Source organism: Limanda limanda, chromosome 9 (genome assembly GCF_963576545.1).
Source record: "Limanda limanda chromosome 9, fLimLim1.1, whole genome shotgun sequence".
NCBI classification, from domain to species: domain Eukaryota; kingdom Metazoa; phylum Chordata; class Actinopteri; order Pleuronectiformes; family Pleuronectidae; genus Limanda; species Limanda limanda.
This window is the reverse complement of record NC_083644.1, coordinates 2,155,349-2,182,002: the sequence shown is the minus strand read 5'-3', so window position 1 is coordinate 2,182,002 and position 26,654 is coordinate 2,155,349. Positions and strand designations below refer to the sequence as shown.

At 44.4% G+C, this 26,654-nt stretch overlaps 3 protein-coding genes across 3 annotated transcripts; 1 reads left to right on the top strand and 2 right to left on the bottom strand.

Annotated features, from left to right (window-relative positions):
• Window positions 1-514: 514 nt before the first annotated feature.
• On the bottom strand, window positions 515-1,894 carry LOC133010513 (zinc-binding protein A33-like). Its single transcript, XM_061078101.1, has one exon. The coding sequence runs from the start codon at window positions 1,892-1,894 to the stop codon at window positions 515-517; it is 1,380 nt and encodes a 459-aa protein (XP_060934084.1).
• Window positions 1,895-4,639: 2,745 nt separating this feature from the next.
• On the bottom strand, window positions 4,640-6,280 carry LOC133011082 (E3 ubiquitin-protein ligase TRIM35-like). The gene is made up of 2 exons (XM_061078773.1): window positions 6,167-6,280; window positions 4,640-6,079 (listed from the first exon to the last, which is right to left on the bottom strand). The coding sequence occupies exon 2, from the start codon at window positions 6,060-6,062 to the stop codon at window positions 4,692-4,694; it is 1,371 nt and encodes a 456-aa protein (XP_060934756.1). The 5' UTR covers window positions 6,063-6,079; window positions 6,167-6,280; the 3' UTR covers window positions 4,640-4,691.
• A 13,261-nt stretch (window positions 6,281-19,541) lies between these two features.
• Window positions 19,542-26,296, top strand: atpaf1 (ATP synthase mitochondrial F1 complex assembly factor 1). The gene is made up of 9 exons (XM_061077986.1): window positions 19,542-19,756; window positions 20,310-20,418; window positions 20,582-20,641; window positions 20,823-20,885; window positions 20,989-21,039; window positions 21,409-21,456; window positions 21,568-21,663; window positions 25,528-25,635; window positions 25,741-26,296. Exons 1-9 carry the CDS (start codon window positions 19,542-19,544, stop codon window positions 25,921-25,923), a joined length of 933 nt encoding a protein of 310 aa, XP_060933969.1. The 3' UTR covers window positions 25,924-26,296.
• Window positions 26,297-26,654: the final 358 nt, after the last annotated feature.

Below are 26,654 nucleotides of genomic sequence, written 5' to 3'. Positions count from 1 at the left end.
ATGATTTTTTTTATTTTGATCACAATATTAAAATCACATCTCTAGGCTGCTGTTGAGTAAACCTTTTACAGACAGAATCATTTTGGCTTCATCACAACAAACAGACAAATGTTCATATATGTTGGATTATTTCATATGTGAACAGACTTTATGTGATTAAACATGAATCATGTTTCCTGTGTGAGTTTTAAACAAGTTTGTTGAATTTGAACAATGATCAGCTGTTATTGATGAATGTGTTTTTATGTGGATCTTCATCAGTTTGCTCGACTTCATGGATCCACACAAAATCTAAATGATAGAAAACATTTTCCATGAAAATAAAAAACAAACCAAAGATGAAGATCAGACAATAATGAAATATTTTTACACATGTGGAAAAGTCGACAGTAGAAATAAAAATGAGTGAGAAGTAAAAGGAGAAATACACAAAGCTTTAGAAATAACGAGTTTAACATTTAAATTCAGCAGATTTCTCTTGAAGAAATAAACATGATGAATATAATCTTCATCTCTAACTGCTCTGATCCAGCGTCACAGAGACATTCACAGGTAACAGCTTCATGGGCTCTGTAATGCCAAAGAATGGAAACATCTTCTGAGTGAAAGTGTGTGTGAAGGTGTGAATGTGTTTGTTAGTATCAGTATCAGAGAACGACAGTTCTCCTCTGTTCCAGTCCAGTTTCACTCTGATCCTCTGGATATTCTGCACAGAGAGAACAGATGATCCTGAAGGTGACTCTGCTAAGTAGTTACCTTCATGAAACCATATTCCCCATAATCCAGACAGATCGTCTCCCTTCCTCTGGACAGACTCTGCTCTTACACCCAGTAACCAGTCAGTATTGTTTCCAACCAGGACGTCCCAGCTTTGAGTCCCTGAGTTAAAACCCTCAGATCCCAGGACTGAGGCGTAATAATCAAATCTCTCTGGATTGTCAGGAAGCTTCTGTTTTTCTCCTCGTCTCAAACTGGTCAGATCTTCAGAAAGGACGAATTCTGGATGAGCAGAGTTCGGGTCTAGAACCACAGGACTGTAGGAGACCATGTCCTTCATCTTGTTCCAGATGTTGAAGCTCAGGTTGCCCAGATGTTTGGCCTTGTCTATCAGAGATCCTGAGGCCAGCTGTTGATCATCCAGCAGGGGGCGCTGCGGGACTCGTTCCACTGCAGCCTTGTAGTTGAGCAGGAACGAGACGTCTTCAGCTCTCAGCTCGTCCTCTGTGGTTCTGATTGTGTCTGAAAGAGCCGTTATGTCTCTGCTCAGAGACTCAATCTTCTCCTTCATCATCCGACTCTTCTGCTCCTCTTCCTCCCTCAGTGCAGCCATCCTGGCCTCCTCTTCCTCCTCCAGAAACTGATGAAGCTTTTTAAACTGCTCCTTGATCTGCGTCTCTGTGAGTCCGGCCTGGACCTTAATGTGTTCTGCTGTTTGTTCAAACTCTACTTTAACACGTTTAAAACACTGTAACTTCTTCTTCAAGGGCTCCAGAGTTCCCTGAAGCCATGTCTTGTGTTGTTGTGCAGCTTCCTCTATGGGTCTGAATCTGTGGCCGGTGTGTTTTTCTGAATCTCTGCAGACGAGACACACTGGCTCCTGATGGTCCAGACAGAAGAGTCTGAGTTTCTTTGAGTGCAGACTGCAGAGAGCATGTGCAGAGCTCTGATCTCTCTCCTGTAAGAAGTTCTCACACAGGTTCTTTAACGCCAGGTTAGGTGGTAGACCCTTTGAATGTCTTCTCTTACAAAGTGGACACTCTTTTTCTTCTTTGTCTTTCCACCAGCTCTTCACACAGTCTTCACAGAAGCTGTGGCTACATGACAGAATGACAGGATCTCTGAAGACACCTTGGCAGACGGGACAGCAGAGATCCTCTTCTAATCTGGAAGCCATTGAGTCTCCAGAATCAGAAGCTGGAAAGAAGCTGAAAACACACAGTCAGTCAGACACAGCTCCATGAACTTCCCTGAGGTTCACTTCCTGTCTGAGTCGAGGTGTTTGTTAAACTCACGGTCAGTGTGTGGAGCGTCGGCAGGTTGTAATTTGACTCTTCTCTCCTGTAGCTGGACTCACTCAGGACGTATGGTCTGGTTTGGTTCAGTTTGGTTTGGAAGGTGAATGTGATCGTCTGGTTTTCAGCCTGCGTCTCTTCCGGGTTGAACGGATGTTTCCTGGTTTCTCAGGTGTGTCAGGAGAGGGAGGAGCTTGAGATGCTGGATGATAAAACCTGTAAAACCTGAAACAAATGTACAAGCAGCTCTGCTGCCAGTAAAAACTCTGCACCTCCCTTATGGACTGAACTCTAAGACTTTACCCCCTAACTGTGCCTGATTAATCTGCCTGGGTAAAATCAACGGTTCATGTGAAATACATTCACTGTACATATTCTCACATTGCGCATATCTCTACTGTCTTTACACTGTATACATTGGTTTAATTACATTCATATATTTCTATATTTCTGTATATTGAAGTATGACCTGGGTCAGTGTGAAATATTTTCTTTTTTGTACATTAAAAGGTAATTTCCTGTGCTTTGACTAGAACTTGAACATTTCAAGGTTTCCTTTCCACACGGATGTCAACACATCGTATTTTGTTCTAGTTGAGAAGGTAACTTCCTAAAATTGAATGAGCAGCATATACATTCCTTAATATTCTTATGTTAAATTGCTTTTGCATCTGCAATTTCTTTAAACCTGCGAGAACCAGGCTTTACTATAACTGTAAAAACATGTTACTAATGCTACATCTGCTCAGTCACATTTTAATATCGCTGTATCTAAGCGATCAAACTCTTCCCCCCCCCCAATGTGGACGGACTCAGTCTCTCCGCTCTCACACCAACGAATCTCCTCAGGATTACCAACCCCAGCTTTAAAAGTCCAGTTTGTTATACTTACAAGAAACTATTAGAAATGTAATATAATATTGAAAGTGATGTTTTCTAACCCTAACCCAGAAGCTGCTCCTCCTCTGATGCAGAGGATATATTTCTACAGAAGCCCAGAACGGACAAACAAAACACTGGCTCCAGAGGGGGAGGGGTGCTTATCCCATTGCAATCTGCAACGTCACCACTAGGTGCCACTAAATCCTACAGACTGAATCTAGTAGCCTGGCTCCATGTTGGTGAACCAGCCTTGTGTCTGCAGATGTTTGTGACTTTTCCCCCGAGCAGCAGCTGGAGGAGAAGAGATCGGGGGGGCAGATAAGCTGTAGCTCCACATCTGGACGTGTGGTGAGGGAAGAGCTCGCCATCACCGCTGACAGGAAGTGGGAATGACACCTGACAGCTGAAGAGTGGTCTGCTAACGGCTGCTCTGAAAGGCCTCTGAGTGAGAGGACCTGACACACACACAAGTGAACACACACACACACACACACACACACACACACACACACACACACACACACATAAACACACACACACAGGCATAGTGACACAGCCAAGGGCAAAGGGTTCAGATGCCGTGACACATTTTCTTACTTTTTCATTTCTGATTTGACACCAACAACTCTATTTGATTCATTATAAATGTGTCTGCTGTTACTAGTATGAATTATCAATTAGTCTGATAATGAGAAGCTGATATTTTCAAGTAGCTTGTTTTGATCGACCAGTTAAATCAATCAAATTAATACATTTGACAAATTATAAATTGTGAGTTTTGGGACATTTAGTTTTCTATATATATTAGTCAGCAGGAAAACCCCAAAACCACTCAACCAATGTCAATGAAATTATGAGAGTAAATGGATTTGAGGCGGATGAAAGTGCTTTCAAATAAACCACCAGTTATTATTAGGGCCACTGCTAAACACTCATCAAACTCACGACTGTTTGCTGTCCTGGCTCCTAAACGGTGGATAGAGCTCCCCATCGACATCCGGACAGCAGAAAGCTAATCAAAAAAAAAATATATTAAACATTTTTGAAACTATCAATTTAGTAGCACTTAAATGTCACTTACTTATGGCACTTTGTAGTTGGCTTTATTTTTTAAGAAATTGTACTTTCTTGATTCTTTTTGTTCTGGGTTTGTTCCCTCGGGGTTGATGCACTTATTGTGAGTCACTTTGGATAAAAGCGTCAGCTAAATTAAATGTAATGTAATGTAATGTTATATTTACATTACAACTTAAAAAAGGTCAAAACTCTGTTTCTGTTTCATAATTTTTTTTATTTTGATCACAATATTAAATCACAGAACTAGGTTGCTGTTGAGTAAACCTTTTACAGACAGAATCATTTTGGCTTCATCACATCAAACAAATGTTGATATATGTTGGATTATTTCATATGTGAACAGACTTTATGTGATCAAACATGAATCATGTCTCATGTGTGAGTTTTAATAAAGTTTGTTGAATGTGAACAACGATCAGCTGTGATTGATAAATGTGTTTTTATGTGGATCTTCATCAATTTGCTCAACTTCATGGATCCACACAAAATCTAAATGATAGAAAACATTTTCCATGAAAATAAAAAACAAACCAAAGATAAAGATCAGAAAATAATGAAATCTTTTTACACACGTGGAAAAGTCGACAGGAGAAATAAAAATGAGTGAGAAGTAAAAGGAGAAATAAACAAAGCTTTAGAATAACGAGTTTAACTTTTCAATTCAGCAGATTTCTCTTGAAGAAATAAACATGATGAATAAAATCTTTATCTCTAACGGCTCTAATCCAGCGTCACAGAGACTTTCACAGGTAACAGCTTCATGTGACCTGTAGTGTTAAAGAATGGAAAGATCTTCTGAGTGAAAGTGTCTGTGAAGGTGTGAATGTGTTTGTTAGTATCAAGATCAGAGAACGACAGTTCTCCTCTGTTCCAGTCCAGTTTCACTCTGATCCTCTGGATCTTCTGCACAGAGAGAACAGATGATTCTGATTGTGACAATACGTTGTATTTACCTTCATAGAACCATATTACCCATAATCCAGACAGATCTCTTCCCTTCCTCTGGACAGGCTTTGCTCTTATACCCAGTGACCAGCGTGTACTGTCTCCAACCAGGACGTCCCAGCTGTGAGTCCCTGAGTTAAAACCTTCAGATCCCAGGACTAAGCTGTGCTTATCAGACCTCTCTGGATTGTCAGGAAGCTTCTGTTCCTCTCCTCGTCTCAAACTGGTCAGATCTTCAGACAGGACGAGCCATGGATGAGCAGAGTTTGGGTGCAGAACCACAGGACTGTAGGAGACCACGTCCTTCATCTTGTTCCAGATGTTGAAGCTCAGGTTGCCCAGATGTTTGGCCTCGTCTATCAGAGCTCCTGAGGCCAGCTGTGGATCATCCAGCAGGGGGCGCTGATGGACTCGTTCCACTGCAGCCTTGTAGTTGAGCAGGAACGAGACGTCTTCAGCTCTCAGCTCGTCCGCTGTGGTTCTGATTGTGTCTGAAAGAGCCGTTATGTCTCTGCTCAGAGCCTCAATCTTCTCCTTCATCATCCGACTCTTCTGCTCCTCTTCCTCCCTCAGTGCAGCCATTCTGGCCTCCTCTTCCTCCTCCAGAAACTGATGAAGCTTTTTAAACTGCTCCTTGATCTGCGTCTCTGTGAGTCCGGCCTGGACCTTAATGTGTTCTGCTGTTTGTTCAAACTCTACTTTAACACGTTCAAAACACTGTAACTTCTTCTTCAAGGGCTCCAGAGTTTCCTGAGGCTGCTTCTTGTGTTTTTGTGCAGCTTCCTCTATGGGTCTGAATCTGTGGTCGCTGTGTTTTTCTGAATCTCTGCAGACGAGACACACTGGCTGCTGATGTTCCAGACAGAAGAGTCTGAGTTTCTCTGAGTGCAGACTGCAGAGAGCAGGTGAAGAGCTCTGATCTCTCTCCTGTAAGAAGGTCTCACACAGGTTCTTTAACACCAGGTTAGGTGGTATATCCTTTGAATGTCTTTTCTTACAAAGTGGACACTCTTTTACTTCTTTGTCTTTCCACCAGCTCTTCACACAGTCTCTACAGAAGCTGTGGCTACATGACAGAATGACAGGATCTCTGAAGACATCATGGCAGACGGAGCAGCAGAGATCCTCTTCTAATCTGGAAGCCATTGAGTCTCCAGGTGAAGCTGAAAACAGACAGTGAGTCAGTCACAGCTCCACAAACTTCACTGAGGTTCACTTCCCCTCTGAGTCGAGGTGTTTGTTAAACTCACGGTCAGTGTGTGGAGCGTCGGCAGGTTGTAGTTTGACTCTTCTCTCCTGTAGCTGGACTCACTCAGGACGTCTGGTCTGGTTTGGTTTAGTTTGGTTTGGAAGGTGAATGTGATCGTCTGGTTTTCAGCCTGCGTCTCTTCAGGGAGGAACAGATGCTTCCTGGTTTCTCAGGTGTGTCAGGAGAGGGAGGAGCTTGTGATGCTGGATGATAAAACCTGTAAAACCTGAAACATATGTAAAGCAGCTCTGATGCCAGTACAAACTCTGCACCTCACTTATGGACTGCACTCTAACACTTTAACCCTTAACTGTGCCTGATTCATCTGCCTGGGTAAAATCAACGGTTCATGTGCAATACATTCACTGTACATATTCTCACATTGCGCATATCTTTACTGTCTTTACACTGTATACATTAGTTTCATTACATTCATATATTTCTATACTTTTGTATGTTGAAGTATGACCTGGGTCAGTGTGAAATATTTTCTTTTTTGTACATTGAGAGGTAATTTCCTGTCCTTGAACATTTCAAGGTTTCCTTTCCACACGGATGTCAACACATCGTTTTTGGTTCTAGTTGAGAAGGTAACTTGCTAAAATAGAATGAGCAGCATATACATTCCTTAATATTCTTATGTTAAATTGCTTTTGCATCTGCAACTTCTTTAAACCTGCGAGAACCAGGCTTTACTATAACTGTTGCTAATGCTACATCTATTCAGTCACATTTAATATTTCTGTATCTAAGCATTAAAACTCCTCCCCCCCCGATGTGGACGGACACAGTCTCTCCGCTCTCACACGAACGAATCTCCTCATCCGACCTCTGATTGGACGGCGTCCGCTCCGGCCTCTGAAGGCCTCGGACCCGCTGGGCTGTGCGTGCAGAGTCGTTAGTAAAGTCCTGTGTGAGAATGAGTCTGAAATGCTCATGAACGTGTGCATTGAGCTGAGTGGGTATGCATCGCCGCACCCACTTTAATGCATGTGGCCTAACTGCTGCTCATTTATATTTATCTGCAGCACATACATGCATCCGGACACACAGCTGTTCCAATGCGTGGAATCACACGCTCGCCGGCTCTAATGTGAAACCACCCGGCGCCGCCGACGCATGTTTTCTTCACCACGACGATGTGAATGTTTGCAAACAGTTTTACTTTCTGTTGATGTTCTGGAAGCGGCCGCGCCGTCGTTTGAGTGCAGGAGGTTCACGTGAAACCCCCCGGAGGCGGAGGCAATAAGAAACTGTCAGGCTAATGCACACACACACACACACACACACACACACACACACACAGACACACAGACACACACAGACACACACACACACACAGACACACAGACACACACACACACACACACACACACACACACTGAGACCCTGTCATGGAGGATATTGACTTAGTGATCAAGTAGAATCAAAGATTAGCTTAACCTTTGACCTCCTGCTCTTCAGACTCCACAAACAAACAGGAAGCTGCGGCCGCTCCGAAGTACGGAGGATTAAAGGGGTAAATATGTTAATCAATTTTTTTTTTAAATGCAAGAATCAAATACGTTGAAATATTAAATAATTACTTTGTCAACTACATTTGAAATTAAATTTTTTCTTTAAAGATTTCCCAGAAAAAAAACTCACATTACATAATGTAGAACAATATTTTTTAATTTGTAACTGTCATAATTATTATTGTAAATAATTATCATTGTAAATTTATTTTTATACTCGTAATGAAATATAGTAATACAAATGTCTGAGTAAACAAATACAGAAACAAGAAAGAGACATGAAATACAAACAGAAAACTTCTGTGAAGTTTCACATTGTCAGTGTTGCTTTGTTTTGAATGTGAAACTGGTTCATGTCTGATTTGTGTCTGTGCAGTGAAATAATATCAAAAACTTAGTGATAAACAACAGAAACCACATCAGCTCTTCTTCTCTGCTCAGTTTAACCGTCTCAGCTTCCAGTAAAACAAAGGTCTTACTCATTTTGACTCTTCAGAGCCACCGTACACAACACCAACTAGAAGGTTGATCGTTAAAACGTTTTTATTTATGTCCAATAGAAAGGTTATTCTTTTTATTGCCACTTATACATCACGATCCACCACTTGACTTCCTGCCTTGTTAAAAGAAGCTCCGCCTCCTGCTCTGGCACTGAAGTTTGACCTTCGACCTAAATCATAAAACAAAATGATATAAATCACAAAAAATGAAAATGACCCCTGGTGATACTGAGCTGAAAACCAAACTTTGTTCTCGTCTTTTGTTTCGTCTCTTTCTCTAACATCCTGTTTATTACCCCCCCCCCCCCTTGTCTTTAAATAAGTCCTCTACATTAAGCCTTACACCCCCATCACCCCCCCCCCCCCCCCCTCTCCGTCTCACTCCGCCTCTGACACTCTGATCAATTCCCCATCAAACCCTAATGCTGCGGTTTAACTCAAGTGTGGCATCTTAATTAGAACGATAACTGCACACTGTCAGGGTCATCGACTCGTCGGCCGCCGAGCAACGCTCCTCATCGACAGGCTGCCAGGCCGGGGGGGGATGGACGGACAGAGAGGAGGAGACAGGCAGGTGAAGGAGGAGGAGAGAGGTTCACTTCAGTGGAAGGACTGAAGGTTAGTGAAGGAGGAGAGGAAGTCTGGAGGGAATGAAACATCCGGAAGACGTCTCGTCAACGTCCATGAGACGTCTGTGAGGACAAGAGGACAAGAGGAAGGGACACGTTCAAGGAAGGAAAGGATTCAGGTTATCTGAGGGAAGGTGGGATTTACTATAGAAGAAGGGATGTGGAAGGAAGGAAAGGAAATACGCAAGGAATGGAATGAGGAAGGAGAAAGATGGACTGCGAGAAAGATTCTAGGAAAGGTAACAAGGAAAAAAAGGGACAGTAAAAAAAAAGAGGACAGGAAGAAACAAGGGAGATAGGAGAGAAAGTAAAAGGAGGGATAGAGATGGAAGAAGGGAACAAAGTAAGAGAAGAAGGGAGAAAGGAAAGGAGGGGAAGGACAATTAGGAAATTAATTTAGGAGGAAGGGAAAGGACAGAGGAAGTAAATAGGGAAAGAAGTAAGAGAAGAAGAAGAAAGGAGTAAGAGAAGAAGGCAGGGAAGCAAGAGATAGAGAAAAGAGGGGAAGAACAATTAGGAAACAAGGGGAGGAGGAAGGGGAGGAACAGAGGAAGAGAGTAAAGGACACAGTTAAGGAGGAAGGGGTGGTAGGAATTAGGAAGACACAAGAGGGACAGAAAAGAAAGGAAATATATCATGATTACAGAAAAGGAAATAAGAGAATGAGGAAGAGGAAAGACAATAATAAATGAAAAGGAATGTTATTAAAAGAGAGAAAGAAATGAAATGATGACGCAGCGGAGGACGAGTCACATGTTCTTCTCTCAGGCGAGGATTTCCCTCTGGTTCAATCTGTCAAGTGGTCATTTGTTCTCCATGTTTCTATTCTTCAGAGCAGAGATGATGATGTGACGAAGAAGAGAGGGAGAGAGAGAGAGAGAGAGAGAGAGAGAGAGAGAGAAAAGGAGAGAGAGAGAGTAATAAAGAGAGCGAGAGAGACATGAAGAACCAGTTTCTCTTTTTATGTGACAAATAAAGAAATCAATAAATCATTGTGGCCCTTTGACAGGTTGTGGTGAGGAGGGGCCGCTCGTTCCTCATGGACTATTTATGAAGCTGTCGCCGCCGTCTGTGTGTGTGTGTGTGTGTGTGTGTGTGTGTGTGTGTGTGTGTGTGTGTGTGTGTGTGTGTGTGTGTGTGTGTGTGTGTGTGTGTGTGTGTGTGTGTGTGTGTGTGTGTGTGTGTGTGTGTGTGTGTGTGTGTGTTGTTGAGTGAAAGTACTGTCTGAAATATTTAAATGTTTGCGTGCGTTTCACACCGGACCTGTGGCCCAGCGGACAGGACAGCAGCTACTGTACATGAGGTGTGTGTGTGTGTGTGTGTGTGTGTGTGTGTGTGTCTGTTTGTGTGTGTGTGTGTGTGTGTGTGTGTGTGTGTGTGTGTGTGTGTGTTTGTGTGCCACAGACAGCAACACCTTGAACGAGGTCGATCCCGAGATCCAGTGGAAACTGATTGTCAGGATCTGGCACTTTAGTGCATGTTTAAGTTAATTGTAAAAGTATTTTCTGTTTCGTAGATCTCTGTTGTTTGTTTGAGTTTTCATGTTTGCACTCTGTTTCTGTTTCCTGTTTTATTTTGTAGTCTGTTCCTTGTGTGTTGTTTCTGTCTTCACTTCCTGTCGGTGATTGTCTTCCTCTGCCCTCATGTGTTACACCTGTGTTCAATTGCCCCTGCCTCCCCTGTGTATTTAAACCTCTGTCTTCCCTTTGTCGGATTGTCTGTTTTTCCTGCTGTTTTTCCTCATGTGTTCCTGCGGTGTTTGTTCGTCTTCCCTCCTGCCTTCCATGGTGCTTTCATGATCTCCTGATCTCCTGTATACCCGCGTAAGCCTCGTGTTTTTTTTGTTAACTGTTTAGTGTTAATGTTTTGTTTGTTTTGTAAAATACTTATTTAATTAAATTACCTTTTACTTTATAATTTCTGCATTTGGGTCCATCTCTCCATCCAAACCGTGACACTGATTTAATCCTGAAGATTCCTCAGGAGGTCGTGAAGCTGCTTCAACAGGAGAATCTGCAGCGTTTGTTCAGGATGTTATTTTTCAAACCTGAATCACAAACATCAAGTCAAACACACTTGAATCTTGTGTTGCAGCAAAGAGGAGTCAGAGGTGTTTGGTTACGGTTTGAAAGCTGGTGGATTTAAATCATCCCTGAGGTTTGTTGTGTATCAGGTTGTGTAGACCTGATACGTGAGGCTTCTGCTATAACTACTGTATGTCCTCCGATAAAAATGCATGTATGTACTTGTGCATCTTCATTTTCAACAATAACAATCGACAAACAGAAACACAAGAGAGCTTTTACCTTGAAGCAGCTACAGGAAGTGACATTTCTTCATTTCACTCTTCTGCTGTGAACCAACCACAGCACACAAGGAGACAATAGGTGGACTCATAATGACACAATCATACAAATAATCAATTAACCAATCACAAATGGTCAGGCCTGTGTCTGAAGGTGTAAGAACAAGCAGCTGAGTTGAAGCAGAGATCGAACCCCCCCCCCCCCCGGCTCGGCTGCTCTTCTGTGTCTCAAACCTCAGTCAGACAACTTCAGCCCACTGCTGTCTGCTAATTGTCCACATATCAGTAAATGGATGTTTGAGCATGTTCCTGGAGGCCGAGGTCGAACACCAGCAGCTACAGCGATGAAGCAGATGATGAAGGAACAGCTCTGGAACCTCCTCGTGTTTCCAAGTCGGCGTCTTCTTCTTCTACGTGTACGGCTCCTCTTCTTCATCCTGAGATATTTGTGTTAGAAACCTCATCAACAGCTTCCAGAGCGACCGACTCAGACTGAAAACATCCAGACTTCAGTGCAAATACGTGTTTTCCTCCTGATTGAGTAACATCTGCTGGAAGCTGCCGTGAGCAGACGTCTCAGGAGATTATCAAGCTTTAAAAAAGACGGCTTCTGTCTGATTTTGGTCGTTTCATGAATCACGTGGCTCTGATCCTCTAAAGTTCCTCAGGTTTGAATAAAGCCTGAGTGAGTCAGCGGAGGGTTGAATCCTCACAGCTCTGCTCTCTAGGCACAGACCCTCTGAATGAGCCTCAGTTGATTAATGAATGAGAGTTAGGATCCAGAGGAGGGCTCCAGTCTCACTAACCTGCTGTAATCCAGCTATTAGAAGAGATTATCCTCATTATTACAGCGGTTCACACTCACAAGGCCCGGAGCACAAATTACAACGAGCGGCTGGGCGGAGAATTTAGTCGTTTTTACTTTGGGATTAATCCTGTAAAACCTGAACTGAATTAAACCAATTAAACTCCTCTGTGGACTGTGAGTTTATCAGGAAACACCAGTGAGTGAGAGCGAATCTCTGCAGCTCCGACATGTGGAGGAAACACCGACACAGAAGAGCACAGGCTGTTAACGTCTATAACAGTTTAGTTTATATAATAATAATTATACACTTTATTTTATGCAGCTTTTATTCCAATAACAGGTCTACTAAGAGCTTCACAGACATTAAAACAGAAATAACAAGCAGTGCAACTACAGATTTGAACAAGTAGAGCAACAGAAGACGTCTGATTAAAAGCAGGTTGTTAAAATGAAATAAAGCAATAAATCAAATATCACACGAGTGAAACTGGAGATGAATCACTTTCTGTAAATACATTTTTCTCTTTCTAACTTTTGTTTTGTCAACTGTAGCTGCACTTAGGGTGTGTGTGTGTGTGTGTGTTTGTGTGTGTGTGTGTGTGTGTGTGTGTGTGTGTGTGTGTGTGTGTGTGTGTGTGTGTGTGTGTGTGTGTGTGTGTGTGTGTGTGTGTGTGTGTGTGTGTGTGTGTGTGTGTGTGTGTGTGTGTGTGTGTGTGTGTGTGCGTACGTAAGTACCTGTGAAGCGTACAGTACTCGATGGGTTTAGGTGTGTGTGTGTGTGTGTGTGTGTGTGTGTGTGTGAGCTCGGGGCGATGCTGAGATTTAAACTCATTCTGTCGACGCTCCATCAGATAACAAGCTGAATCAGCACGCACTGTGGGACGCACACACACACACACACACACACACACACACACACACACACACACACACACACACAGAGAGATACAGGAGGAAAGACGCTGGTATAATGAGCTGAGTCCTTTTAGAGACACAACTGTCACTTTATCCCTCCGTCGCTCCTCTCTCTCTTTCTCTCTCTCTCTCTCTCTCTCTCTCTCTCTCTCTCTCTCTCTCTCTCTAATGAAGAGGTTCCATCCTCTGCTTTGAGATCCATACACGTAAAGCATCATTCAACAATCAGAGAGTTTTCTACGTTCACATCTGATTTTTTTCTAACAAAACACATCGAAGTTCTTTATTTTCTTTTATTAAAATTTAAGAATTTTTGTAAAGTTTCTCGTAAAGTTGAAAAACAAAACGTTTTAACGCTCCTCTTGTATTTCTGTTATTCCTCCAGCGTCTCAAAGCGATTAAAATCAGGCCTCACATGCTGAGAAGCTTTGGAGCCACATGTTTCTCCTCCTCCCTCCTTCCTTCTCCTCTCTCCTCCCTCCATCACTCTCCTCCTTCCTCCTCCTCTTGTTTGTTCTCCCTTCATTGCTGCTGCTGCTGGATCACTTTCAGAGTCCTGCTGTCAGTGTTAACCACACCGTGACCCCGGTGACCCCTCGTATATCCGCTGCCTTATCTCTCCCAACCCACCACAGCACCCTGCACCTCAGCCCTCTCCTGCTAACTCCCCCCCACAGAGGAGGATGAGGAGGAGATGGAGGAGGAGGAGGAGGAGGAGGAGGAAGGAGGAGGAGGAGGAGGAGGAGGAGGAGGAGGAGGCGGTCAGTGATGCTCTGAGCTCCAGGCCTGTCCCTGCTCATTTCAGGTTAGCCCATCTGCATTAGCACCAGCCAAAGTGACAGCTGTCAGCAGCAGTGAGCGCTCCGGATGCACCCCCCCCATCCCTCCATCCGTCCTTGGAGCGTGGCCAGGACGGAGGAAGAGGGGGAGAAGAGAGGAAGAGGAGGAGGACAGGAGAGGTAGAAGGAAAAGGAGGGAGGAGTAAAGAAGATAAAGGGAGAGGAGAGAAGAAAAGGTGAGGAGCCAGGAAAGAGAGGAGATCAGGGAAGGAAAGATGAGAGATCATGTGAGGTCACAAAAGAGGAGAGGAAAGAAGGTGGGAAAGGAAAGGAAGGGAAAAGGAGAGGGGGAGGAGACACAGATGGAAAATGACAAGAGATAGAAATGAAGAAGTGGGAAAGTAAAAAAGAGGAAAGAGAGGAGATGAGAGCAGAGGAAACAAGTAGACAGACTGAAAGGAGGAAGAGGAAGAAAGCGACAAAGGGAGTAAGAAAGGAGAGAAGTGAGGAAATATGGCCAGTGGAGATAAGAAAGGATGGAGGGAAGAAGAAGGAGGAATGAAATAAAGACATTTTTAAAAAGTCAGTGTAAGGAGAGGAAAAGAAGAGGATGAAGGTGGAGGAGGAAAGAAGAAGAGAAGAGAGGAAAGGAGGAGATGAATGAAATGAAGAGAAGGAAGTGAGGAGAGAAAGAAAAATGGACAGGAAGGAAGGATAGAGAGAACAGATAGAAGAGGAGAGAAAAGAAAGCGTGAGGTGAGAAGGAAGGAGATGGAAGCAGGTGAGGAAGAACAAGTGATGATGACAAGAAAAAAAGGAAGAGAAGAAGAAAACAAGAAAAAAGAACAAGAGCAAGGAAAGGAGAGATGAGCGGAAACAAGGAGAAAGATAAATACATTTTCCACCTTACAGATAAATATTGTAATGATCTGGTTTCAATAGATAAATAATCAATAATCATCAATAATCTTTACCAGAATAAGCCCTGACCTCTGACCTGTGACCTCCGTGAACTCTCTCTCTCTCTCTGGCTCAGCTCCGCCTGGTTTGTGTGCGAGCAGCGCCGCCTGCTGCTCCGAGGAGGAACCGCAGCCGAGCGGAGCCAGCGGCAGCAGCAGCTGGATCCTGCCGCAGTGCAGCCTCTCTGCCCGGGGAACATTCCACCGTCACACCGCTGCCGCTGCTCCGAGGCTCCGGAGACAGAGGAGCTGAGAGGAGGGAAAGTATTATTATTAATATTCACTGAGGAGGATTCACTTCAACTGGGTTTAATAATGTTTGTTAATTAATACAATGGGAAGCAATGAGAGAAACAAATCAACTGTCATAATTGTTTGATCTGTTTAGATTTATTAATGTGGTTTAAGTGAATTTTTCCTTTCAAACAATATTATAAATATTTGTTTTTTAAATTTGTGCAGCTTTTAAACATGTGTGTGTACAATCAGTTGATCTCATAGATTTATAACAATTATTTCAATTTGAAAATATAAATTTTTACTTATAATATAAGATTTTTAATTTTCAATTTAAATAATCACTTATCACCGACAGATTAATTTCATTTATCAACTTTACTTTCAATATTGTTGTGGTTTTGACAGATGACAAAATTAAAAAATGCTAAATAAGATTTAATTTTTTAGATTTGATCTTAACTGAATGCTGCATAATTCAGAAAGAAATGTGAAGTGTTTGCAGAATTCAGCGTGTGAACAATTTCATGTTTTTCTCTTGCATCTCATCTTTCTTTTTGCCTTTCTTCCCACTTCCTTCTCTAAAATCCTTCCCTCTCTATATTTCTTACTGTATATATTGTTGTTTTGTTTTATGTACAGTGGACCAACCACACCATGGCAATTTCCAATATATGCAAATACACGTGGCAATAAAAATAATTCTGATTCTTCTGTGCAAACTGCTGCTGCCTCAGATGAGAGCAGCTCCTGTGACAAGCTGAGAACAAAGATCTGTGCCATGAAATACACAACGTGAAAGTCCCTTGTGTCGTTTATCTGCTGTATTCAAATATGACGTGTAAAGGTTGAATATTTACAGGAAGGTCTCCGTCTACTTCAGGGGTCAGAGGTCGAGTTCAACATCCCACGAAGACCTGAAACCTGCAGACGAAGCTGCAGCAGAGTGTTCGAATCTCATTCAGCGTAGAGTGAGTGATGCCTGCCACAGGACGCACTAATAACTCTGTGCATGAATAAATAACACACAAACACACACACACACACACACACACACACACACACACACACACACACACACACACACACACACACACACACACAGCTATCAGCTGGGGCCACAGAGCCGGTGTCTTGATTCCTAGACAGACACACTCATGCACTTTTAATGGGATCCCTCTCTAAAACCATGGGATTCCTCTGCCAAGCCCGACCCTCTTCCACTGAGTGTGTGTGTGAGTGTGCTCAACCGTGTGTGTGTTTGTGTGTGTGTGTATGTGTGTGTGTGTGTGTGTGCAGGAGGCGTGGATGGGGGTCATCCCCCGACCCAGGGGTGCGATTTCCGCCTGCCAGAGGGAACGTAAGTGAGTGGTCCCAAGACCCCGAAAACCCCAAGGCCTGAAATCAAACCTTGTTGCAAACCTTCCACATTCAGAGTGAGAGTGCACGTGAAGGCATCACCGTGCACAACAGGAAGCAGCGGCATCTTTAATACCCAGGAAAAAAACGGTTTTTATCTTGTTTTATTCTATTTCACGATGTTGTTCTTTCATTTAGGAAAAATCTCACTTTCTGGATGAACCATGTTCTTCTGCATCGTGACGTGAATGTAAACGATCTGCAGACAAGGATTAGTTCTGATTTCCAGTTCGACCTGATCGATGTTCTGAAGTTCACAAACACAAACTGCAGCTGTGCAGCCGAACATGGCTCAGACCCACAGAACCTGAAACATACATGTGAGGGAAACATAGCATTTTACAGGAGAAACAAACCTTGCAAACATGTCTGCGTGGACGAATGAAATAAACTGATGCACATCTAAGATTTACATTGTGGGCAGATTTTTTAATAAATGTCTTGATTCTTGGAGGTTAATTTCACATCAAATGAGTCAGAATACTTGTCTTTACAAATTTAAATGAGGCAAATATTTCCAACACATTTGACCTCATGAATTTCCCTTTACCTAAAACCTTGTTGTGAATCTGAGATCCAACACAAACCGGCATGTTCAGTTTCCTCTGATATAAAACAGATGTTTGATATTTTAGTTTGATAAATGACTTTTATCACAATGAATCAATTATTAAAATATTGTTCATTAATCCTGTATAGTTTGTGATATGAATTTAAATTTTAAATATGTTCATTTCCTCTTCATCAGCATCTTTTTTTTTTACCACATTCAGATTTGTACCAAATACTTAAGCTTTGAAAAACTTTTTTTACACACCTATTGTTTTGAAGGTAGAAATGCTTGTGTGTGTGTGAGTGTGTGAGTGTGTGAGTGTTTGTGTACATGTGTGTGTGACTGTGTATGAGAGTGTTTGTGTGTCATTTTGTGAAATACTTTGTGAAAGACGCAGATTGAATAAAAAATGAAATGATAGAGCAGCTGTTCCATATTTATTACACGGAAGGCACTTAAAGGCTGAACACAGAGGAAATCTGTGCTTCTGTGTGTGTGTGTGTGTGTGTATGTGTGTGTGTGTGTGTGTGTGTTACATGTCTGTGCACGCAGCGGCAGCAGCACGAGTGTACCAACTGTTTGTGGTTTTTGCTTTTGCTTTATTTATTTATTCATTTATTTATTTGTTCTCTGGTGAGCGGGATTACCTCTGAATTATGGAACAGTCCCCTTTCTCTCCTTAAGTAAAAAATAACATCTGTCCGGCAAATGGAGAGCTTAGTGTTTCTCTATAATTAATGGTAAAAGCCTCCAGAGCCGCACATAAAATATACATCGTCCACGCAGGACCCCCATAACAAAGAGGGCGAGAGAACACAGAGAGAGAGAGAGAGGAAGAGGAGGAGGTCAGCGAGAGGAAGAAAGAAAAACAGAAGCAGAGAGGAGAAGAAAGAAATCGGTCAGTGTGTGACAGCAGATAAATCTAGACAACATGCCACACAAAACTCACACAACTACCGTTTTTGGTTTATTTCTACAATAAGAGTCTCAACATTTTAGCGTTTTATGATTTGTGTTCAAAGATGAGCTGATTTCTGGAATAACAAAGTAAATTCTTTAGATAAAACCAGATTCAAACTTAACATGAGACTCACAAGTAAATTTAAAATAACACTTTTCCTCCCACTGTCCAGGAATGAAGCCAAGGCGGCCATCTTGTGCCGAAGGCGTCATCCGGAGTCAGAGTCTGAGCAGAAGAGATCAGAGTGGATCTGCTCCACGCTCTCGACCAATCAGGAGTCTCAGCCGTCAATCATGACGTCTCAGGTCAGTTTTTGAATCATCATTTAACTAATAAAAACCAAACTGATCAGACACATGCACATTAGAACAAACATCATATAAGTCACATGTCTTTCAATTTTGATTGACAGGTTGCTTCAAATCAACTGAAACTAAATCTTCAAATTTTCTGTTCAGATGTTGAGCTGTAAATATACATTTGGTGAAAGTTTTGTAAACATGTGTATTTACGTGAATTTGAAAAACAGTGAGGGAACTGATCCATCAATCAAAAAGCTATTCAGCTATTATTATTATTATTATCTGTACTAATACAGTGTTGAACATTTCTTCCCCTGAGTTACACATTTTTCCGGTAAAACAGTTTTTAAAGCCTCTATATTGTTATTTTTATGGACTTTTGCAGTAACAATAAAATTATGTATTTATATTTTTACCCCCAGGAAACTTAGACACAATAAAAAAATTAGTATTCCTTGATTTATTGTGTGTGTAATGTAGGTCATCCTCATCATCATCCTCATCATCATCAACTCGTTATCTTTATTGATTATTGATTGAAACAAAAAAATTATGAATCTGTGGAAAGTAAACAAAGAAGAACTCAGACGGTTGTCAAAGAAACACACAACTCATTTCATGTATAGCCACACACACACACACACACACACACACACACACACACACACACACACACACACACACACATACACTGAGGATGTATCTGCTCAGTTTTTTATTACAGATGTGAAACAGCTGCAGTTTTTGAATATTGTTTTTCTACATGTACAGTGGTGGATGAAGGTCTACAGCGACCTCTGCTGGTCACAGTGTGTCAGAGCAACACGCTGTACATCTTAATCACAAGTTCATAAGATCACAAAGAAAGGACCTCTGGTGAAAATTAATGAAGTTTTGCTGTATTTAACTATTAAACACAACCTCATTAAAAATGTACTATTTTATTTCTGTGGACATATGAAAACTAAACCTTCTGTGTCGTCACATATCACAAACTTTTCTTTTGTGGTTTATTTTTTAGTTCACAACCTAAATTTGTCCTTTTTATTTTTTTTATTTCATTGTTTATTTTACCTTTTGGAGACATTATGAAAATACTTGAAGAGAGTCTTGTGAACACAATAATTACCCTACGATTTTATTAATATTTGTAGTATGTCTTTACAACTTAATTTAGAGCAGTAATGAGTATTATTATTATTATTATTTTTTATTTTTTTTATTTTTATCATCTGTACTTATATAATGATAAATGTGTTGTCAGTATCTTTTGCTTTATTTTCACGAGGCAACAAACAGTTACATAATTCTTACTGTAGTAATATTTAAACTTAATATCTAATCCTTATATTTAAACGTAATATTTTATCATTATACTATAGTTTACATGAATATTGTTACTAATCTATTTACATTTATACCGAATATTCGTCATGATTTAGCTTTTTCTGCGGAACCAATGAACAGAGTCGTTTCCGTCGGAGCACCATACATGTGGGACGGGAGCGGAGGAAAGATGGCGGCCGCCATGTTCCAGATGTCCTGTTTGTACCGGGGCTTGTTAGCGGTCCGGGTTCCCGGTGTCCGGACCCTGATCCCCGGTCTGGTCCCGGCCCAGTTCCGGACCTTCTCGGTGAGGAAAGAACCGGATCTGGAGGAGAACCCGTTCTACGGGAAATACCAGGACCGGATCCAGAGGCTTCGCAGGTCAGACTAACATCCGGATCCCCGTTAGGAAAATCACTATATTAAACTTATCTTCTTTTAAACTAGTTTACACGTAACCTAGATTTATTATAATCATTCATTTGAAATCCTGATGATCTGATGATACATTCGGTTTAATTTGTAAACATCAAACTGTGAATTTACTTATAAATATTAATATTTACAGATTATTAGCTTGTTATTCGTTAATGTTTTAGACTTTAATGAACGTGTGTGAGGAACAAAGATTTGTTGGATCATTAATTATTTGCCGAATTTATTTACACACTGTTGTGATTCATAAATGTGTTTAAACATAGAATGAAATGTTTATTTGAGTTTTAAATATATGAGGTCAAACATTAACTGGACAGGTATTTAAATGGAGTTCTGCAGTTTTATCTTATTTAACTAAGACAAAACGCTTCAAGACAAGAATCTGAGTAAAAATACAGAAATAAAACAAATCAGCTTGTCTGTTTGTCTTGACAGATTAAATACATTTAGAACACAGTATATATATATATTGAAACTTAGTCTTATGTGATTTCAGCGCCAAACCGCAGGAGTTCAAGGCTCGACTGGAGAAACGTCATGAAACCAGGAAGGAGGTGCTGGGACACTCGAAGCAGGCGGAGTTCGTCCGGCTCATGGAGCAGGAGGTGGAGACACTTTGAAAAGTCCTCAAACATCAGATTAAAGAGAGCTGTCTTCAGACCAGACTTTTACCTTTAACTGGTTCCAGTGTGTAGTGAGACTCCTGTGATCTCATACTGGTTTCATTTGATTGTGTGAGTGAGACTCTTAATGTGTGAATCTTTGCAGCTGGAGAACAAGGACAAGATGGCTGCCGACGGAGCATCAGGAGGTTTCACCAAGAACAAGGTGAGAGGAGACGAGAGGAGAGAAGACGAGAGGAGAGGAGCAGTTAAATCAGACAGATCTGAGCAGAGGCGTAAACACGAGCAGCCGTTGAAGTTGAGATTTAAAGAAATCCGTTTTCTCTCCTGCAGGTGATATAAATGTTGTTAAGATGTTTAAAACGTGTGAACTCGTTGTTCTTCAGACTCTGAGCTCCATCCTCAACATGGAGAAGATCCAGGAGATGACGGGGGAGGAGATCACAGAGGTGAGTCGGTGGGCGGCGCCGCTCCGGTCACATCCCTGCGTCACTTCCTGTCACGTGATCTACTGCAGCAGCTGGAACTGATCTTTGTTTTGTTCTTTCTCAGCTTTGGATGAAATATTATTCGTCGCATGAGACGATCAGCGCCGTGATCCCGGTGAGTCCGACTCCAGAGAGCAAGTTATTCTATATAAAAGGATAAAGCACATTAAATAACATGTAATATGTAAATGTACCAGATTCAGCCACAAGGTTCAGTTTTCATCTGCAGTCGATGACATAACTCGACGAAATATGAAAACATTGACAAAGGGACGAAAGTACAAATATTCGTTAACCAACATAAAGTTTTATGTGTAATTAATGAAATTTGACAAACATATAAACATAAATGGTAAAATAACAAACACTACTCCATGATGTATATCACACAGGACCATATAAAACTTCAACTAAAAATACATTTTTAGTTTTATAGATGATTAAAGTTTGTTCATTGATCTAATGACCTGACGTCTCTTCACAGACTGAGATCTACGAGATGATTCTCAACAGGTCGGCGTCTTGTCCGATGGTGAGTTCACCGCATCTCACACATGTCGATGAAAAACTGCAGATGATTTATTTTATACTCGTGAACCAGCCGTGAATCCTAATTTATTTCTGTTTCCTCTCTGACCCTCAGTTCCTCTACGCTCTGCCTCAGAACGAGGGCTACGAGTTCTTCCTGGGTCAGTGGTCCGGGCACGAGCTGCACTTCACCTCCCTCATCAACGTGCAGGTGAACACACACAGAACATTGTAACTTCAGTGGATGTTTGGAAGCAAAAATCTGAAAACACTGAAGTTGTTGAGATCAGATTGATCAACGCTTCAAACACATTTTATCAGAAATGAATTTAGGTCTTTTGGAAACTGCACAAAAATCGGAAAATCCACATGCAGTCTGTGATGGAAATCTGGAAATACAAGAGGCTGGAAACACCAAAGTTATGTCTGTGTATTTAATTAAGGGCTTTCAGCAGAAAGGATCAACACAAAGAGTCACAAGGATCTCAGAGTGAAGATGGAGAACAGTCAAATGCAAAGATCTTATACAGGAGAACTGAGGCTGTTTGTAGGAGCCAGTTCAGACTGGTTCCGTAGGCGCAGTTTGAGACTGAATTAATACACAGGAAACTGATTTACATACATTTCCATTGGGTTCATTGGACAGTCGATAAGTAAAGGAAAGGTCAAACAGGTTTATAGAAAGGTCAAACAGGTTTATAGAAAGGTCAAACAGGTTTCAGGTCATAAACATTTCAAGTCATGGAGTCTTAGACAGGTATCGGAAAAGTAACTCTTCAACTATCAAATAGGTTTCAACCACACTTAGTCAATTTCCACTATACTTAGTTATTTTTCCACTAGAAGTCAAAATTACATGAAAAGTCAAATTATTACCACATGTCTATTAGATAATAATGAGGTTATTAGGCTGCATGGTTTACATGTCCTCATAAACTGTGGCTTTCCTCAATGGGAGAATGACGGGATGAATCACACCTTCTAGAAACTGCAGATGTTTATAGAGAATTAAAAATAAAAATAAAAATATCAGCATAATATATAACAGTGCTTTAAAAGTTAGCTTGGCCTGTTATCGTCATGGTGACCTGGAGGTGTGGGTCACGGTGACCTGGAGGTGTGGGTCCCGGTGACCTGGAGGTGTGGGTCACGGTGACCTGGAGGTGTGGGTCACGGTGACCTGGAGGTGTGGGTCACTGTGACCTGGAGGTGTGGGTCCCGGTGACCTGGAGGTGTGGGTCCCGGTGACCTGGAGGTGTGGGTCACGGTGACCTGGAGGTGTGGGTCACGGTGACCTGGAGGTGTGGGTCACGGTGACCTGGAGGTGTGGGGTCAGGGTGACCTGGAGGTGTGGGTCACTGTGACTTGGGTGTGTGTTGGTCACGGTGACCTGGAGGTGTGGGTCCCTGTGACCTGGAGGTGGGGGTCACTGTGACCTGGAGGTGTGGGTCACTGTGACCTGGAGGTGTGGGTCACGGTGACCTGGAGGTGTGGGTCACGGTGACCTGGAGGTGTGGGTCACTGTGACCTGGAGGTGTGGGTCCCGGTGACCTGGAGGTGTGGGTCCCGGTGACCTGGAGGTGTGGGTCACGGTGACCTGGAGGTGTGGGTCCCGGTGACCTGGAGGTGTGGGTCACGGTGACCTGGAGGTGTGGGTCCCGGTGACCTGGAGGTGTGGGTCACGGTGACCTGGAGGTGTGGGTCCCGGTGACCTGGAGGTGTGGGTCCCGGTGACCTGGAGGTGTGGGTCCCTGTGACCTGGAGGTGTGGGTCCCGGTGACCTGGAGGTGTGGGTCACGGTGACCTGGAGGTGTGGGTCACGGTGACCTGGAGGTGTGGGTCACGGTGACCTGGAGGTGTGGGTCACGGTGACCTGGAGGTGTGGGTCACGGTGACCTGGAGGTGTGGGTCCCGGGGACCTGGAGGTGTGGGTCCCGGTGACCTGGAGGTGTGGGTCCCGGTGACCTGGTGGTGTGGGTCACGGTGACCTGGAGGTGTGGGTCACGGTGACCTGGAGGTGTGGGTCACGGTGACCTGGAGGTGTGGGTCACGGTGACCTGGAGGTGTGGGTCACGGTGACCTGGAGGTGTGGGTCCCGGTGACCTGGAGGTGTGGGTCACGGTGACCTGGAGGTGTGGGTCACGGTGACCTGGAGGTGTGGGTCCCGGTGACCTGGAGGTGTGGGTCCCGGTGACCTGGAGGTGTGGGTCCCGGTGACCTGGAGGTGTGGGTCCCGGTGACCTGGAGGTGTGGGTCCCGGTGACCTGGAGGTGTTGGTCACTGTGACCTGGAGGTGTGGGTCCCGGTGACCTGGAGGTGTGGGTCACTGTGACCTGGAGGTGTGGGTCACGGTGACCTGGAGGTGTGGGTCCCGGTGACCTGGAGGTGTTGGTCACTGTGACCTGGAGGTGTGGGTCACGGTGACCTGGAGGTTTGGGTCACGGTGACCTGGAGGTGTGGGTCACGGTGACCTGGAGGTGTGGGTCCCGGTGACCTGGAGGTGTGGGTCACGGTGACCTGGAGGTGTGGGTCCCGGTGACCTGGAGGTGTGGGTCCCGGTGACCTGGAGGTGTGGGTCCCGGTGACCTGGAGGTGTGGGTCCCGGTGACCTGGAGGTGTGGGTCCCGGTGACCTGGAGGTGTGGGTCACGGTGACCTGGAGGTGTGGGTCACGGTGACCTGGAGGTGTGGGTCACGGTGACCTGGAGGCGTGGGTCACGGTGACCTGGAGGCGTGGGTCACGGTGACCTGGAGGCGTGGGTCACGGTGACCTGGAGGCGTGGGTCACGGTGACCTGGAGGCGTGGGTCCCGGTGACCTGGAGGCGTGGGTCCCGGTGACCTGGAGGCGTGGGTCCCGGTGACCTGGAGGCGTGGGTCCCGGTGACCTGGTTGTGTGGGTCACGGTGACCTGGAGGTGTGGGTCACGGTGACCTGGAGGTGTGGGTCACTGTGACCTGGAGGTGTGGGTCCCGGTGACCTGGAGGTGTTGGTCACGGTGACCTGGAGGTGTTGGTCACGGTGACCTGGAGGTGTGGGTCACGGTGACCTGGAGGTGTGGGTCACGGTGACCTGGAGGTGTGGGTCACTGTGACCTGGAGGTGTGGGTCCCGGTGACCTGGAGGTGTGGGTCACGGTGACCTGGAGGTGTGGGTCACGTTGACCTGGAGGTGTGGGTCACGTTGACCTGGAGGTGTGGGTCACGGTGACCTGGAGGTGTGGGTCACGGTGACCTGGAGGTGTGGGTCCCTGTGACCTGGAGGTGGGGGTCACTGTGACCTGGAGGTGTGGGTCACGGTGACCTGGAGGTGTGGGTCACGGTGACCTGGAGGTGTGGGTCACGGTGACCTGGAGGTGTGGGTCACGGTGACCTGGAGGTGTGGGTCACGGTGACCTGGAGGTGTGGGTCACGGTGACCTGGAGGTGTGGGTCACTGTGACCTGGAGGTGTGGGTCACGGTGACCTGGAGGTGTGGGTCACGGTGACCTGGAGGTGTGGGTCACTGTGACCTGGAGGTGTGGGTCCCGGTGACCTGGAGGTGTGGGTCACGGTGACCTGGAGGTGTGGGTCCCTGTGACCTGGAGGTGTTGGTCACGGTGACCTGGAGGTGTGGGTCACGGTGACCTGGAGGTGTTGGTCACGGTGACCTGGAGGTGTGGGTCACTGTGACCTGGAGGTGTGGGTCACGGTGACCTGGAGGTGTGGGTCACGGTGACCTGGAGGTGTGGGTCACGGTGACCTGGAGGTGTGGGTCACTGTGACCTGGAGGTGTGGGTCACGGTGACCTGGAGGTGTGGGTCACGGTGACCTGGAGGTGTGGGTCACTGTGACCTGGAGGTGTGGGTCACGGTGACCTGGAGGTGTGGGTCACGGTGACCTGGAGGTGTGGGTCCCGGTGACCTGGAGGTGTGGGTCCCGGTGACCTGGAGGTGTGGGTCCCGGTGACCTGGAGGTGTGGGTCACTGTGACCTGGAGGTGTTGGTCACGGTGACCTGGAGGCGTGGGTCACGGTGACCTGGAGGCGTGGGTCACGGTGACCTGGAGGTGTTGGTCACGGTTCTGTTCTTCCTGTGTCCAGACGATGGGTGAGCACGCCCCCAGTCAGCTGATCCTCTACCACTACCCGGACCTGAAGGAGGAGAAGGGCGTGGTCCTCATGACGGCTGAGATGGATCCCAAGTTCATCGTAAGTCCACTGAGCTGCTGACCCACGGCTGTATGGTTCTGATGATGTGGTTCAACCAGATTCATCATCCTCATCATCTTCATCATCTCGTCTTTCTCTCCTCAGACCGTCCACCAGGCTCAGTGCCTGGCCAATCAGGTGCAGCTGTTCTACGGCACTCTGAGGCAGGAGACCTTCCGATTGGTGGAGTGTTTCAACCACAAACCCGCAGACTTCAAACACATGTCGGTGATAGCGGAGCTGGAGCAGAGCGGCCTGGGCCCAGCGCCCCCCCCCGGACGCTCGTAGAGACACTACAGACGGACTGAGGTCACAGAATCTGCTCGTCTGCTTTCCAGGAACTGACTGTTTTCATTTTAAAAGAGACTCGGCGTTCTCCTCTTGGATAAACCCTGACCAATCACAGCCCTTCACGCTGGAGCTGCTGCAGTGGTTCAAGGAGAAAAGTTCTTCTCATGAACTGTGAACTCTGTCTGGGACTCGGATTGTTTCATCGTGTTTCCACAGGAGAATACTGTGGTAACTGATCGGTTCAGTAAGGATAGAATAAAACTGTATTCTCCATGTTAGCAAACTGGACCTGGAAATATTTAATGAATCATCTCCAAACCAACAAATCTTCTGATCAAATTAAATCTGAAATAAATTATTCTGAATATTCTGCCAGATTTCTTCTCCTGTTGTGATGTAAAGTCTTTGAAGTTTCCTGTAGACAAATTGATTGTTGACTGTTTGATTGGACTAAACATTCTGATTGGCTCGTCACCTCAAATAAAACATTTGCTTCCTCTGGTGAAGAAACACAATAGAAACATGAACACAGAAGAAGCTCCTTGTTATTAAATCTCACTTTTATTGATTTCATATGAAAAAAATACTGTGCAAATCCCCAAATGAATTCTTCGGGGATGGTCAGATATTCAGTGAAAAACACATAGCAAGAGTTATTTGTTCTCATACACACACAGACGCACACAGACACACACAGACACACACAGCCAGAGTGGAGGAGAGTTCAG